The sequence below is a fragment of the Alternaria incomplexa genome (assembly GCF_024043165.1).
Source record: "Alternaria incomplexa strain BMP 0042 chromosome Unknown scaffold_11, whole genome shotgun sequence".
NCBI classification, from domain to species: domain Eukaryota; kingdom Fungi; phylum Ascomycota; class Dothideomycetes; order Pleosporales; family Pleosporaceae; genus Alternaria; species Alternaria incomplexa.
The window spans coordinates 477254-491297 of record NW_026249860.1 but is presented as its reverse complement, the minus strand read 5'-3'; the positions used below and the strand labels follow the sequence as shown (position 1 = coordinate 491297).

General features: G+C 52.4%; 7 protein-coding genes across 7 annotated transcripts; 5 read left to right on the top strand and 2 right to left on the bottom strand.

Moving 5' to 3' along the window:
• Positions 1 to 197: 197 nt before the first annotated feature.
• Positions 198 to 832, top strand: J4E90_007572 (uncharacterized protein; the record flags this gene model as incomplete). Its single annotated transcript, XM_051437107.1, has 2 exons — positions 198 to 513; positions 573 to 832. The coding sequence occupies 2 exons, from the start codon at positions 198 to 200 to the stop codon at positions 830 to 832; spliced, it is 576 nt and encodes a 191-aa protein (XP_051288853.1).
• Positions 833 to 1249: 417 nt separating this feature from the next.
• Positions 1250 to 1979, top strand: CYP3_1 (Peptidyl-prolyl cis-trans isomerase H; the record flags this gene model as incomplete). Its single annotated transcript, XM_051437106.1, has 2 exons — positions 1250 to 1716; positions 1772 to 1979. The coding sequence occupies 2 exons, from the start codon at positions 1250 to 1252 to the stop codon at positions 1977 to 1979; spliced, it is 675 nt and encodes a 224-aa protein (XP_051288852.1).
• Positions 1980 to 2200: 221 nt separating this feature from the next.
• J4E90_007570 (uncharacterized protein) lies at positions 2201 to 3681 on the bottom strand (the record flags this gene model as incomplete). The annotated part of the gene is made up of 2 exons (XM_051437105.1): positions 2201 to 2452; positions 2512 to 3681. The coding sequence occupies 2 exons, from the start codon at positions 3679 to 3681 to the stop codon at positions 2201 to 2203; spliced, it is 1422 nt and encodes a 473-aa protein (XP_051288851.1).
• A 332-nt stretch (positions 3682 to 4013) lies between these two features.
• Positions 4014 to 4864, top strand: J4E90_007569 (uncharacterized protein; the record flags this gene model as incomplete). Its single annotated transcript, XM_051437104.1, has 3 exons — positions 4014 to 4121; positions 4168 to 4357; positions 4407 to 4864. The coding sequence occupies 3 exons, from the start codon at positions 4014 to 4016 to the stop codon at positions 4862 to 4864; spliced, it is 756 nt and encodes a 251-aa protein (XP_051288850.1).
• A 735-nt stretch (positions 4865 to 5599) lies between these two features.
• J4E90_007568 (uncharacterized protein) lies at positions 5600 to 6619 on the top strand (the record flags this gene model as incomplete). Its single annotated transcript, XM_051437103.1, has 3 exons — positions 5600 to 5989; positions 6057 to 6360; positions 6408 to 6619. The coding sequence occupies 3 exons, from the start codon at positions 5600 to 5602 to the stop codon at positions 6617 to 6619; spliced, it is 906 nt and encodes a 301-aa protein (XP_051288849.1).
• Positions 6620 to 9863: 3244 nt separating this feature from the next.
• Positions 9864 to 11212, bottom strand: J4E90_007567 (uncharacterized protein; the record flags this gene model as incomplete). The annotated part of the gene is made up of 2 exons (XM_051437102.1): positions 9864 to 10863; positions 10914 to 11212. The coding sequence occupies 2 exons, from the start codon at positions 11210 to 11212 to the stop codon at positions 9864 to 9866; spliced, it is 1299 nt and encodes a 432-aa protein (XP_051288848.1).
• Positions 11213 to 12309: 1097 nt separating this feature from the next.
• Positions 12310 to 14010, top strand: J4E90_007566 (uncharacterized protein; the record flags this gene model as incomplete). The annotated part of the gene is made up of 3 exons (XM_051437101.1): positions 12310 to 12450; positions 12515 to 13250; positions 13304 to 14010. 3 exons carry the CDS (start codon positions 12310 to 12312, stop codon positions 14008 to 14010), a joined length of 1584 nt encoding a protein of 527 aa, XP_051288847.1.
• Between the last annotated feature and the right edge of the window lie 34 nt (positions 14011 to 14044).

Here is a 14044-nt window from a genome sequence, read left to right as displayed (position 1 = left end):
ACTTTGACGCCAGATCGACATGTCACGGTGAGCCTCGGCTCCACCGTACACCATGAGGTTTGTGTATAATAGGAAGCTGTAGGATGTGGTATTTGCTTTTTTTATCATCTCAGCATCATTCTGACTCGTTTTCTGCTCTTACCATCTCATATTCGCTTTGGACCACCGATTCAATCGCAAAATACTTCACCGACATCATGCACTTCTCACTTCCCCTCCTTCTCCTCCCCGCCATTGTGTTCTGCACGCCTGTTGCGGAAATCTTGCCTACGGCGCAGGATGTGATTCAGTCGGTGGTCAACATCCACAGCGCTGTTCTCGAACTTGATCAGAAAGTGCAAACTTTTCAGGGTGGTTCTTTCGAGACCGCCTTTGTAGAAGGCAAAGAAGTGCTCGCGGGCGTAGCGAAGATCCACGAAGTAAACCGCGAAGGGTTCCGACGAGCAACCCTGGCTCTACCGCCATTCTCCATCAAGGATACTACCGATCTGATCAACACCGTCGTAGCAACTGGTAGGTCATCATCACGGCCCTTCCTGCACAGACAGAATGCTAACACTCACCGTGAACAGTCAACGTCAGCATCCCGAACGCGACCAAGCACCTCCAAGAGAAAGAACCCGTGTTCAAGGCGAACGGCTTCTCAGCCGTCGTTATCGCCAGTCTGGCGCTGTTGGAATTCGACCACGACACGTTCAGCGCGGCAGCAGCGAAGAACTTCAACCTCGCTACCCCGAAGCCGAAGTTGGACGAGGGCATTGCGGCGGCAGCGAACATCCACAAAGTTATTCAGGATACCATTGTTTTCTATACTGTAAACGCGGTCGTGTAGAAGGGAGGATTGTATCTCAGGTGGTGTACAGCGGTGTAATGTCCGTTCATGATAGGTGCCACGCATGTGCGCTCCGTAGGAAGTCGCGTCCGTATCAATACAAACACGTGCCCCATGTATCCGCCTGCGTCTGCACCTGCACCTGCACATGCACATGCGGAAAAAAGTAAACATGCCACCGATGACGTATCAAAATGATCGCCCACCGACCTTGTTTCTCCTCCACAATCTAGATGCCGCTAGCTCTCCCGTAGCGCTCCATGCCATCATCCATTGTCAGCCTCAGCCCCAACTTTTCGGGCTCTGTGATCTCCAGACTTCCCTGTTGCACATCACCACTCCCGTTGTTCCTGCCAAAGTAACAACACCACCACATTACCCTCGCTATACGACAACCCCCCAGCGAAATTCCTCACGATGGGTATCTGCGGCAGCAAAGAGAAAGCGGGCGAGTCGACCGAAATGGCGCGGCCCTCGCAGTCACAAAACGCAGCATCAATCGCGCAAACCCAGCAAAACATCCCCGTCGCCAATGAAGGCCCAACCGTAAAACCGCGCCGCTCCCCCGACAACCCCATTGTCTACTTCGACATTGCAATCGGCGGCAAGCCAGCCGGCCGCGTGCAAATGGAACTCTTCCTCGACGTTGTACCCGCGACATCAGAGAACTTCCGCCAGTTCTGCACGGGCGAGGCGAAGCGCGGCGGGGGTTACAAGGGCAGCACTTTCCACCGCGTTATTCCCAACTTTATGATTCAGGGAGGCGATTTCATGAATGGCGATGGCACGGGGAGTGCGAGTATCTTTGGGGGCGATTCGTTCGATGACGAGAACTTTGAGCTAAGGCATACGCATCCTGGGCTGTTGAGTATGGCGAACTCTGGGTAGGTTACTTCTCATTTCGACTGTTTAGAAGGGCGTTGCTAACCTGTTCCATAGTCCCAACACCAACGGTTCTCAGTTCTTCATTCTGACTGCTGCCACGCCGCATCTTGATCGCAAGCACGTCGTATTCGGGGAGGTGCTGGATGGTATGGATGTTATAAGGAAGATCGAGGCGACGAGGACTGGACCTGGTGACAAGCCGTTGAGCGATGTCGTTATCGCTGGATCTGGGCAGCTGTCAGGCGCAAAGCCATTGGCCTAGGAGTTGATGAATGCGTGAAGGTAATGAAAGCAGGTCGATTCGCGGTACACAGGTATCCCTGTTTTGGAACCGTAATGATAATGTAATACATATACGCAAGACAGCGCAGCTTTGGTCTGCCTCGAACCCTACAATGCCTCAATTGTTATTGCTGTTCGTTTTCATACTAATATAGACTGCAGCGCACCTGTTCAGTTCATTCCCTATACAAGACACTCCTGCTATTGTACCAGCTCGCCCAGCTCCGCCATCTGAATCCGCATAGCTTCCTCCTCCCAGAACTCCGCCAGCTGCTCAGCTCCCCTCCTACCACCCCACTGTCGCCCGCCTTGGTCCATATCGCCTTCGACTCCATCCATGAGGCGCCGAAAGCAGCTCTTGAACTTGGGTTCGTTGAAGTGGTGGTAGGGGTGGTCCGGATTGAGCCATGCTGAACAGATATAGCAAAAATGTGTTTGGCACTGCGCGCAGGTCTGCAGAGATATGAAGTTAGTATGTTTGTCATATGCATGTTATGAGGGTCGGAACTTACCATATGATTGCAGCCATAACCTTTCTGGCAGGGTACAGAGCAGTATGGGCATGGTGTGGTGTTCTTCATGATGAAGTTGAGCGACGCTTGATCGTCCTCGGTGAGCTCTGTGACATTGCGTGGCTCGCAGCGTACGAAGTCTCCGTGCCACGATGCTAGGCAGATGACACAGAAAGCGAGAGTGCAATCTTCGCAGACTTGCAACCGCTCCATGCCTCGTACACCAACGCCACGCTTTTCCGGACCGGGTTCTTGCTTGGTCTCTGGTTCAGGGCTTGGGCCTTGATCGTCTGCTTCAGAGTCCGAATCGTCCATCTGCGTTACGTCCGTGATCTTAGGGTATTTATCAGACCGCATAGCGCCTTGACACCATTTGCGCGGACAATATACGATGTTCGGATCAGATTCGATCTTCTTCTTCCGCTTAATCTTCGCGTATCGCTCGACCTGGTCGCGAGATATAGGGATTTGTAACAGCTCCTTGGGTGACAGAAGCCGGTCCTTCTTCTTCCCGCTACTACCGCACTCCGTGGACATGCATTTGATGTTGTTGACGTTTCCCTCTGTTATACAGCTGTCGTAGTATTCTTGGAGGCAGTTGATGCAGAAGACATGGCTACAGCGAGCCATGCGGTAGCAGGCAGATCCCTTCTTCGGCTCGAGACAAACTCCGCAATCGAATGTGTCTTTGTCAAATAGCTCCTTCTTCATCCGCCGACTATAGTCAACCAGCTCCTTCTGCATGGACGAGGGTAGCGTGAGGTCTTCCAAGCCAAAGGCATTCTCAGCCTGTTCTTGAAGAGAGCTGATGTACGAGAAGAGTATAGAGCCCCCACCATATTCCTCCCATAGTGTCTTCGCCTCGGTTGTCAGTCGGGCCTGTAGATCCTCGCGGATCCATGAAGGCGAAGTCGACAGTCGAATTACAGGTGGTAAATGTTCGGGATATTCGGCAGGCAGTATAATTTCGAGACGCAGCGGAGGTAGATATGGGAGTCGTTCGACATCTTGCTGTGGCTCAAAGGTGATAGGTAGAGGCTTGGCGGGTGCGACGAGCAGTTCGAGAGTGGCCGAGTACGGATCGCTATCGTTGATGACCAACTCCGGGTAGATGGACTGCAGCGTGCTGAGCTCTTCGGCGCGCTCGTCTTCGATGTTGAACTCGGTCATGGCGGCAGATGATAGGAATGCCGCGTTTCTATCGGCGAGCGGGTTGTATATGAAAGTGGCGGCGGCGGAGAGAGGGCGGAGATAAGTCGAATGCGGTCGCAACAAAGTGTGAAAAGGGCGTGGCGACTCTCCTCTATCGATAGCGCATAAAGGCGAAAGTCCCCTTGAAGAGGCCCATGGTGAGTCAGGCGCTGACAGCAATCACTGCGATTCCACAGAGGCTTTCAAGAGCCAGGCCGTTGCAGCAGATGCGAGCATGTATGTAGCACAATCCCATCACCGAGGTATCTCGCATGCCAAGGCCGACAGGGTACCGCCGGGATTGCGCCGTCATGGACACGGCATGCGCACCCTTCACTCTTGACACGCTTCACCTCCCACGTGAAGTTGCTATGGAGGCCCCTCCGCTTGCGTCGCTTTCCTTGACGCATGTCCACTATGTTGGTCTTATCTACTGACAGCCAGAGCCGCTGCTAATCTGCCCAGAATCCTGCCGACCGCGTGTCCTACCTCTGCGCATGGCTTGCGCTTGTGCCCCAGGGACTATGCGTCGTCTATGCGACGCTGATATGGTCAAATCGCGAGATTGAGATATTCCTCATGTTCGCTGGCCAAATGGCGTGTGAAGCGCTCAACTGGGTTCTGAAGAGATACATCAAGGAAGAGCGGCCGCGGGGTAATGTTGGCAGAGTATATCATGTGAATGTAGTACTGATAATTTACAGAAATGCATGGAAAGGGCTACGGAATGCCCTCCTCGCATGCCCAGTTCGTCTCCTTCTTCTCCGTCACCTTAGGCCTGTTTCTCCTCTTTCGGCACGTCCCACACCCGACCGAAACCCACACCCCCTTCTCTTTCGGCGGCCGCGTCCTCCTTTCGCTTCTAGCAATGGTTTGCGCAGGAGCTGTAGCAGCAAGCAGGATATACTTGAGCTACCATACACCAAAGCAAGTTGTGGTCGGGTGTGCCGCCGGCGCCCTCTTCGCTCTAGCTTGGTTCGGCTTCACAACCTTCCTGCGGAAGGCCGGTTGGATAAATTGGGCTCTCGAAACCTGGGTCTTGAGGACGTTGCGCGTGCGAGATCTCGTAGTACAAGAAGATCTCGTTGATTCTGGCTGGGCACGCTGGGAAGACCGAAGGAAACGGCAAGTCTTCCAAGTCCAGGGTAAGAAAAGCAGGTGAGATCTAAAACCTCTGTATATATTACTACGGTACGAGACTGTCATTCTCGTATCGGCTCGTCAATACTCAAATAGATGTGTAGCGCAACACAAAACAAGGTTGGCGACTAGGCCGGCTTGCAAGCCTCTCGACATTCTTAGCTCCCGTGCGCCGTCGAGATCACCAGAGCTTCTCTCCGCGGAGTCACTTTCGTTCGTTCAACATCTCAGCCTCCAGACAGGCATGTCCCTAGTACCAATCACAGATCATCGTCATGGCATCTGTAACAGCCACCAACGTCAGGCTGTGGTGGCTTCAGCCGTGTGCAACGGCATGTTCTTGCCCTATAAGCACCTCAAATCCTATCATCCTCCGTGCTGCCTTAACAAAATACACATCTCCAGTCAGCTGTGGCTGCAGTTCGCCGTTCACAAGCGATGATCTCCATATTTAGTGGTTCAGACTATATGTGGACCCTTGACGCGCATCTTCCGTCACAATCGTAATCGTCATGCTTCCATCGCTATGCCGTTGGCTATGACAAACCCGTCAACCGGAAATATTGACCGCTATGGTATAACGGCGGCCGTTAATTACTTTTAGGTCGTCTTTTAGTTTGGGCTTCCCCAGCTTGGGCGTCCATCTAGTATCTGCTATCCCTCATCACCGTGTTGCATACTCTGTTCTGCGAATACCTTTATCGATACACCCATTCACTTTCTCAAATAATCTCTCGTTGAATATCTTCAACCGACAATGCCTCGCATGAACACCTACCGCGAGCCTAAACCCCCACCACACCGTTCCCGAAGCCGCCAGAGCCGCCCGAGCCAAAGCGAAACCAGCAGTCCTCTTCCACGTAACGAATCGGATTACGACGTGCCCGCTCCCCAACCCAAGAAACACCTCAGCAGTTTAGAAGGGCACCTCGTCGCAGCGAGTGGAGAGTTTGTCGGCACATTCATGTTTCTCTACTTTGCTTTTGCCGGTCAGCTCATGATCATCAACCAAGCAAGTGACCGGTCGATTCTGAATGGGTTTGCTAGCAGTCAGCAGAATATCTTTATTGCTTTGGTGTATGGGTTCAGTTTGCTGGTCAATGTTTGGGCGTTCTTTCGCATTAGCGGGGGATTGTTCAATCCGGCGGTATGTATCCTCCCAGTATCCTCCAGGATACGCATTAGATTGTCGAACGATACTAACATCCCGCCAGGTAACCGTCGGCATGGTAGTTGCCGGTCAACTCCCCTTCATCCGATCCCTGTTCCTCGTTCCTGCTCAGCTACTCGCATGCATGTGTGCGGGTGGAATCGTACAGGCTATGTTTCCCGGAGATATCAGTGCTGTCAACACTTCGCTCTCCCAGGACACGTCTATCGCTCAGGGAGTCTTTATCGAGATGTTCATGACTGCCGAGCTCGTCTTCGTCGTGCTCATGCTAGCCGCGGAGAAGAGCAAATCTACATTCTTAGCTCCGATTGGCATCGGACTGGCGCTTTTTGTAGCCATGATGGGCGGTACGTTCTCCGTTTCACTTTTGGGGTACTGAGCTGACAAGTACTAGGTGTATACTTCACTGGCGGATCGCTCAACCCCGCGCGCAGTTTCGGTCCAGCTGTTGCTTCGGCATCGTTCGTCGGATACCACTGGATCTACTGGGTTGGTCCTATGCTCGGTGCGCTCCTTGCTTCGGCGTACTACCGCTTCGTTAAGTACTTCAATTACGAGCAGGCGAACCCGGGACAGGACTCTTCGGGTGGTCACTTCTCTGCGTGAGTGAGCTAGGCAGCTGTATGAGGAGCCTCTACGCCAAATGGATGAGGTGCCTAGCATATCATGCTATTTTGGCAGTGCGAAATGGGTAGATTTGGGATTGTGGGAATTCGAACACACAGCGAGGAGTTACGGAAAAGGCCCGGAACAACTATACATATATTTGAGCGGGCGTTGACCTAGCGATGCATGCGCTTCCTTTTGAACTACGAATATGACCTTTTGTCTTTCGTGCAATCAGTTATAGACGAAAGGCGATTCGAGTGTTCACGATAGTCTAGCAGCGTCATTTAACAGTTAAGGTGATTCCTATTACTTGTGATAGCTTTGTGATAGCTAGTACCTGATATTGAGAACGTTGAGCATGGGGTATGTACAGGATGGCTCGTCCGCGGACAAAGAACGCTGAATGCTGACCAAGCGCGGGGTCGTTCGATGCATCAATAAGAAAGCACGGCTGATGCCTATCGTAGACTGCTTCTTCATACTACATTGTAATGTAAGAAATCCAGCATTAAAAAACGAAAGAAAAGCTCAGTGTTGACGAAAATCAAACGGGAGACTCTTGCGAAGGCTGTCCACGATCAGGGAAGAGGAACCCTACAGCATACGCCGCAAAAGAAATGCAAGGAGGAATGGCAGTGACAAGCCCACCTGGTATCGACGCTTTCTGCACAAGCGCAACAACGCAGAGGCAGATACCGGCGGACATCAATGTAACAAGTATATATCTGGTCTTGTTTCAGTCTAATCCTTTCTCCAATTTGTTCTAGGGCACTTACAGGCTGTCAAACTTCACTTGACGGGTTTGATGGCGAAGATACATCATCGTTGCGAGGGACCAAATGCCAAAGATCCTGTCCGATAAAATCAGTGAGAGTTGCCAAAAACGGAAGGATGCCACGTACGCCCAGGAGATGCTCGGTCGAACTGCTGCGTCGTTGCGCAAAATGAACGACATTATACTCGCCACGCCCATCAATGGTCCCAACATCTGACGCGCCATGGTCATCATATATCCGACAACAAAAATTGCCATCGTGACTATGGTAGTCAAAGGTATTCGTATAGGCAGACGAGGTGGTGGGTTGGCTGTGAACACATCGTGGGTGTTCTGGAGTGGGTATGTTGCCAACGATATCTGGTTGTCCATTGCTGCCACGGGAATGACCAAGTTCGTGAAGACGAGGAAGATCATGAGAGGAACAAAGATCGTCTTGGCTAATGGTCGAATCTTTAGGCTACACCAAGGCGGCAAAGCTTTGCTGGATGATGTGTGAATTGCGTCCGTTGCTTGCTGTTGTTCTGTTGGTGCGGCAGCCCGATCGAAAGGCAGGTGGTTGTAAGACTTCATCTTAGAATTATATATGGTCGTATAACTCTAAGTGTGGCCTATCATGGATCAGTGCGGTGATGCGGTCGGTTGTCGGTCCTGTTGCTAATGGAGATATCTAGAACAAGTCAGCATTTCTACTCGGAGCATGGAAGCTGGACATACTAAAGATTTTTCTATGCGAGTCTGATTGTTTTCAAAGAGAAGCAGTTGCAAGAGTTATATTGGGGGGAACGGCTTTACTAATGGGCGATCCCAGGTCGCTCCCAGAGCTCGATGAGCAAAACAGCACCGGTCACAGAAGATAGGGCAAAAGAAATCGTGGCTGAGTTGTTGAGCTCAGCCCATATTTCGAACCGGTCATGCAGATAGTGAGGCAGAGTTGCGACTGCGTGTCCCGTCGCTGTTCGCCGGAGATGGTGGAGGACGCAGAGCAAGCTGACACTGGCATATTGTAGTGGTGATACAACAAAGAAGATGATGGCTGTGTAGTACACTCAGCCACTTCTTTATGACGTTGCAATACTGACGTGGCACATGGAGGACCGTATGTCCCGCCAGGATTCGCTTATGATGGTGGAGGACTCGGTGGGCTCACACCGGTGACTGCTTGCGCCTCAGCCTGATGCATCAACCCGTTACAGGGCAACAAACCCCTCGCCTTATCTGTCAGCCTGGCTAGTTTCTGACGATCGCAGGCCATGCGACTGATTCCAGAGACAAATAAATAGCCCTTCCCCTTTCCCCCTTCTGATACCATACACAGACACATACACACGCACACCCACCCACCACATACCCTCTACATTACCGGCGGACAACAACAAAACAACGATTGCTTTTACTCGAGTCTCACAACACCCATCATATATCATCATATACCACTCCATCAGCCTCGCAACGGCGAAGTACTCGTAGCACAACGGCTCCAAATTGTACACTGCTCCAACATCAGCAACCAATTCATTCTGCACAGTCTCTGCTATGGGACTACCACGATGGTCATCCTACAAATGCGGAGACGGCCCGGTGGAGTCCACCACACGGCTCCACCACTGCTCATTGTATGCCATAGTTCTATTGAGCTTCATCGTGGATGCAATAGCAGCACTTGATCTCGGTCAACACAGATGGCCACTGTGTATGCTGCTAGAGACAAGCACGATTACCGCCAGCCACATGGCTCTGTCGACCATCGCATTCTTCGTCGCTTCAACAATTATCTACCGGATCAACGTTCACGATCAATGGCAAGACCATTTCCTCCTCGTGGGAATAACGTCTGGTATTGTCTCGGGCCTCCTTCTCACCGGAGAATTACAAGAAGCCATTCTCCAGTTCATACCATGGACCGTTATGCTGTCTCTACTACTCAGCACCATACATCACCGAACAGATCAGTTCGCCCGTTGTAGAAGTCCCGTGTTAGAGGAGAAGGCGCCTTTGCTGCCTTGAGCACACACGCGCAAGCGATTCGGAAGAATTGTGGACTTGTTCAGAGTGTGGGTTTCATATCGCCATTCTCTTTCTTGTGTCAGATTGCGGGACAACTCGTAACTCGGTCGTGTCTTTTCGGCGTTGTCTAGCACTTTAAGCGTGCAAGTCTGCATAGTTCAGGTATTGGAATGAATGTTAAAATTTGGGTATCATACCTTGCGTCTAGCGTCAAATTATCATCAAGCTGTCTCCCAACGCCCAGTGACCGAGTATCGCCGCGTCCTTATTTGCTCAGTCTGAACAACGTATATGCATCCTCGTGACGGTCGTACTAACCAGTGTGTTGAAAGGGCTTGTCGCAATGACTTACAAGTCGTCGGTACAAGGCGGCCTAGTGACAGCGATATTGACCTGTACTTCTTCCTCGGATACGTTGTGCATATCGCTCCCCATACGCATATAGACAAGACTCATTTTTCACTTGCCTCCTCTCCGTAGTTCATCATCGTTAGGCATCCGACAATTAGGCTGTCGACGGAGAGGAATCTCAGTGTACTTCGTATCAGTGAAGTAGCTCAAGTCAAACTGCGGTTCCAATCGCTGCTTCTCCGTAACCTTTGCAACCTTTTCTTCTGCATCTTTCGTCTTGGTGTGCGCGCTTCGAAAGAGACGATCTGCATCTTCGCGTGGTGAAGATGGCGGCGCAGCTTTGCCAAGCCAGGATGTTCCACGGCCGCGCCAGCAGAGTACGGATCGGGCGTTGCCTTGTCCGACAACTTCGAAGCCATCTTCGGTCGCATTATCTCCAGTGGCATCAGGCTGTTCCCGCCATATCTCGACACCATCGAAGATGTCTAGATTTCGTGCGTTCTGCGCTACGCGAAGTGCTTGCTCCATATCTGCGACCTCGAATAGGACGACCTTGGCTTCTACATCTCTAGCGATCTGGAGCAGGCGCGGATAGAAGCGATCGCCTTGCTCTTTGTCTGTCTGCTTGATCCTCTGTGGAGGTACCAGCGCGAGCTTTGGCTCGAAACCGCGTACCGAACGCGTTGTCGTGTGCCAAAAGGCAGCTGGCGAGATGTACGGTGGGTTTGAGATGAGGATGTCCCAGAAGGACGGTTGTCCCGCCCAGTTGAGCGCGGCCGTCAGCGGCAAGACGCCTTCAGTCTGGTCGTCAAAGGGATTGATCAAGACGTCCGCCTGTATGAAGTCCAGTTTCCCAGTGTCTTGGAGTTGCCGCGTCTTGCGTAGTTTTTGGAGGTTGTATCTCGCTAGTTCGAGGGCCTTGTCGGAGATATCGACACCAAGAAGACGCAAGTCTACTTTGCTCGAGGCGGAGGACAATTCGTGGTGGAAGAGGAGGGGTATGCAGCCGGTGCCGGTGCAGAGGTCGAGTACGCGTACTTCAGAGGGGAGTTCTTTCGCATGTCGTAGGAGACCGGTCAGGTGTGTAATTGAAGCGGCTGTGTCTGCTCTGTTCGCGTCGTTAGCTATGAGCCGGAGAGAAGCCATAGTTCCATATACCTCGGGATTAAGACACCAGGCTTACAGCGTATTTCCAGGTCGCCAAAGTACTCTGTGCCCAGCAGATATTGCAATGGCTTCCCGGCGGCTCTATCCTTGACTAGTTGTTGCAGCAAAGAAGCCTTGGCTATCGTGTCTCCTTTGGCGCGACGCGCTTTCGCGACTTTCTCGACATGTTCGCGGAGCCATCGCAACTCGTTCTGGGCAGCCTGGAGTTCGCGACAGGGCCCAAGAAGAGCAGGCAGATAGGGATCGATTGCGCGCGCCTTGCGGATGAGCGACGTTGGTATCCGTGGCATGTTGAAGGTGACGCGGTGGGGTGGAGTTGCGGTCGCCTCACTAGCGTCGGCTTCATGTCGTCTGGCTGCTGCGACATTGCGGCGTTTTGTCCAAAACTTCGGTAGGAGAATGACATATCCTGACGACGCCGCCCACGATAACAACGGATGTCTATGAATTCATCACGATACCCCAAGATCTTGTTGGTGCCTATTGGTAGAAAGTATACCTAGTATATTAGCAGCACGTGCTCAGGAAGCCTCATGACACCGCCCCTGCTCATTACTTTTTCGGGCAGCCTGTAAGCCCTGCCCTCACACCGGAATCAGCTTTTCGGGGTCAATCATGAGCGTCTACGTCCAAAGCAACACTGGAATCTGCGCATGGCATTCAACATGCCGTATAGCTAAGCTTTAATTTCCCCGCGCGACGCCCGTTCTGACCCACCATCCCCAACATCACGCCCGTACCCCATACTTTCCGAGCTCGCATTTATCCAATTGCTCTACATAGCGCGCATTAGGTAACCCAGCTGTACCCACCTGCTGAACGGTACAGTGATACCGACTTTCATTATGAGCTGTCGTGCCTTCTTGGCCCAGCCACACGCGGATGAGTATTTCCAGGCCTCCCCAGGGATCTGTGGCAGGCTCAATGACAAACGAAGAGCACAACCACACACTGGTATGCTGAAGAACCCGTAACAAGATACATCATTTTACTCTCAGCATACCCAAAGATTCATCCTCATATAACCAGCAATCTACCACAAGTTACATCCGCCATGCACGCCACCAGGCACAGAAACACTCGAGCCATACAACACCTTCCCCACATCCCTCCAAGCGCAAAGTGCCAAGTCTCCTGCGCCATTGGTTCTGGCAGAGCGGAGAGGCCATCTGACTTGTGGGGTCAAACAACCGCATGCGTCTCTGCATAGAGGACTTGGCAATAACCTTGACTCGGCAGATGGGTAAAGTCGCTGTGGTTGGCACTGCATCCGACCCAGTCTGGGCAAGATGATCTTCAGAGTATAAGGTAGGATTTCTGGCCTTTGACCCCAGATCTAGCTTCTCAAACGACTGCAATCCTTCGAACGAAGTTTTTGTTTTTGGCGATGTCTGACAACAACGGATATACATGGCGCGATCATTCGCGCTTGTTCCTTGCATGCGGCGTAGTCATCTTGAGTCCGTTTCAGTATGGCTTTGATTTTGGTATGATTGGAGGGCTGCAGGCTATGGTGGGGTTTTTGAAGGTACGACACCTCTGCATCGCTCTTTCTCCTTCAAGATTGACGGTGAACTGACTGTACATACCAGATCTTTGGCTATCAAACCGACAAGTCACCCTTGGGATGGAACCTCACTACCGAGCGACAGCAGCTCATCTCCTCGCTCATGACGCTGGGCGCTTTCATCAGCTCCGCGACTGCTGGTTTACCATCCACCCGGTTCGGGCGACGCATGTGTCTGGTTGCGGCATGTGTGACATGCTTCGTGGCTAACATCATGATGATGGCGACGGAGAATATCGGAGCGCTCTACGCCGGCCGTCTGATTATCGGTTTTGCGAACGGCTACTTCATGACTTTCTCGCAGCTCTATCTACAAGAAAGTAGCACGGCAGAGCTTCGTGGTATCTTCCTCACAGGCTTCAACTTTTTCGTTTCCTTCGGAACTTTGATTGGCACGATTGTCGACTGGGCCACTGCGAAACGGCCGGATAAGTCTGCCTACCTCATTCCACTCGGGCTCATCTACGTGTTTCCTCTCATCATCATCTGCACCATATGGTTCATACCCGAGAGTCCCCGATGGCTCATTCTCCAAGGCCGTTTCGAAGAAGGCGTAAAAGCACTAGAATGGCTCCGTCCTGCGCGCCACGACTCCCGCGCCGAAGCCACCGCCATTCTCGCCGCCATAGAAAAGGAAAAGGAATCTAGCTCCGGCATAGGCTGGCTCGACATGTTCAGCAACCCCGTCGATCGACGCCGTACTTTCCTCGCCGTCTTCGCAGTCCTACTGCAAGCAGCCTCGGGCTCCATGTTCATAATCGGTAAGACCACCATCAAACTCAACCCCAAAAAGCTTCCACTAACACACCCCAAGCATACAAAGCCTACTTCCTCTCCATGGCCAAAGTAACCGACCCCTTCGCCATGTCCAACGTCCTCTCCTCCATCAGCATAATCGCCTTCATCGCAAACTCCTTCATAGTCGTGCGCTACGGCAACCGCCGCGTCCTCCTCATGACCGGCCTCCTCGTCTGCGGCATCCTCCAACTCATTATCGCAACCGTATACCACCAAGCCCCCAACGCAAAGTCCACAGGCAAAGTCACCGTTGGCCTAACCGCCATCTACATGTTCAGCTACAACGGCATGATATCCACCTACGCCTGGCTCTCCGGCGGCGAACTCCCGACGCAGAGACTGCGTTCCCATACGTTCGGGCTGGCGGCCAGTGCGGGGTTTGTAGGCGCGTGGCTGACGACGTTTACGGCGCCGTACTTTATTAATCCGCAGAGTATGAATTGGGGACCGAGGTATGGGTTTATCTGGGCGCCGAGTTGTGCGGTGGCGGCGACGTGGGTGTTCTTCTTTTTGCCGGAGGTTAAGAATAGGACCTTGGAGGAGATTGATGAGATGTTCGAGGCGGGGTTGTCGGCGAGGCAGTTTGGGAGTTATAAGTGTGTTGGGGCGGCGAGGGGGGATGATGAGGGGAAGGTGGGGAGGACTAGTGTCGAGAAGGAGAAGGAGGTTACGGTGCTGGCGAGTGAGAAGGTGGCGGCTGAGACGAGTGTGTCGAGGGATTAGGGGTTTGGGGGGTTGCGGGGTCACTGCAACCGGA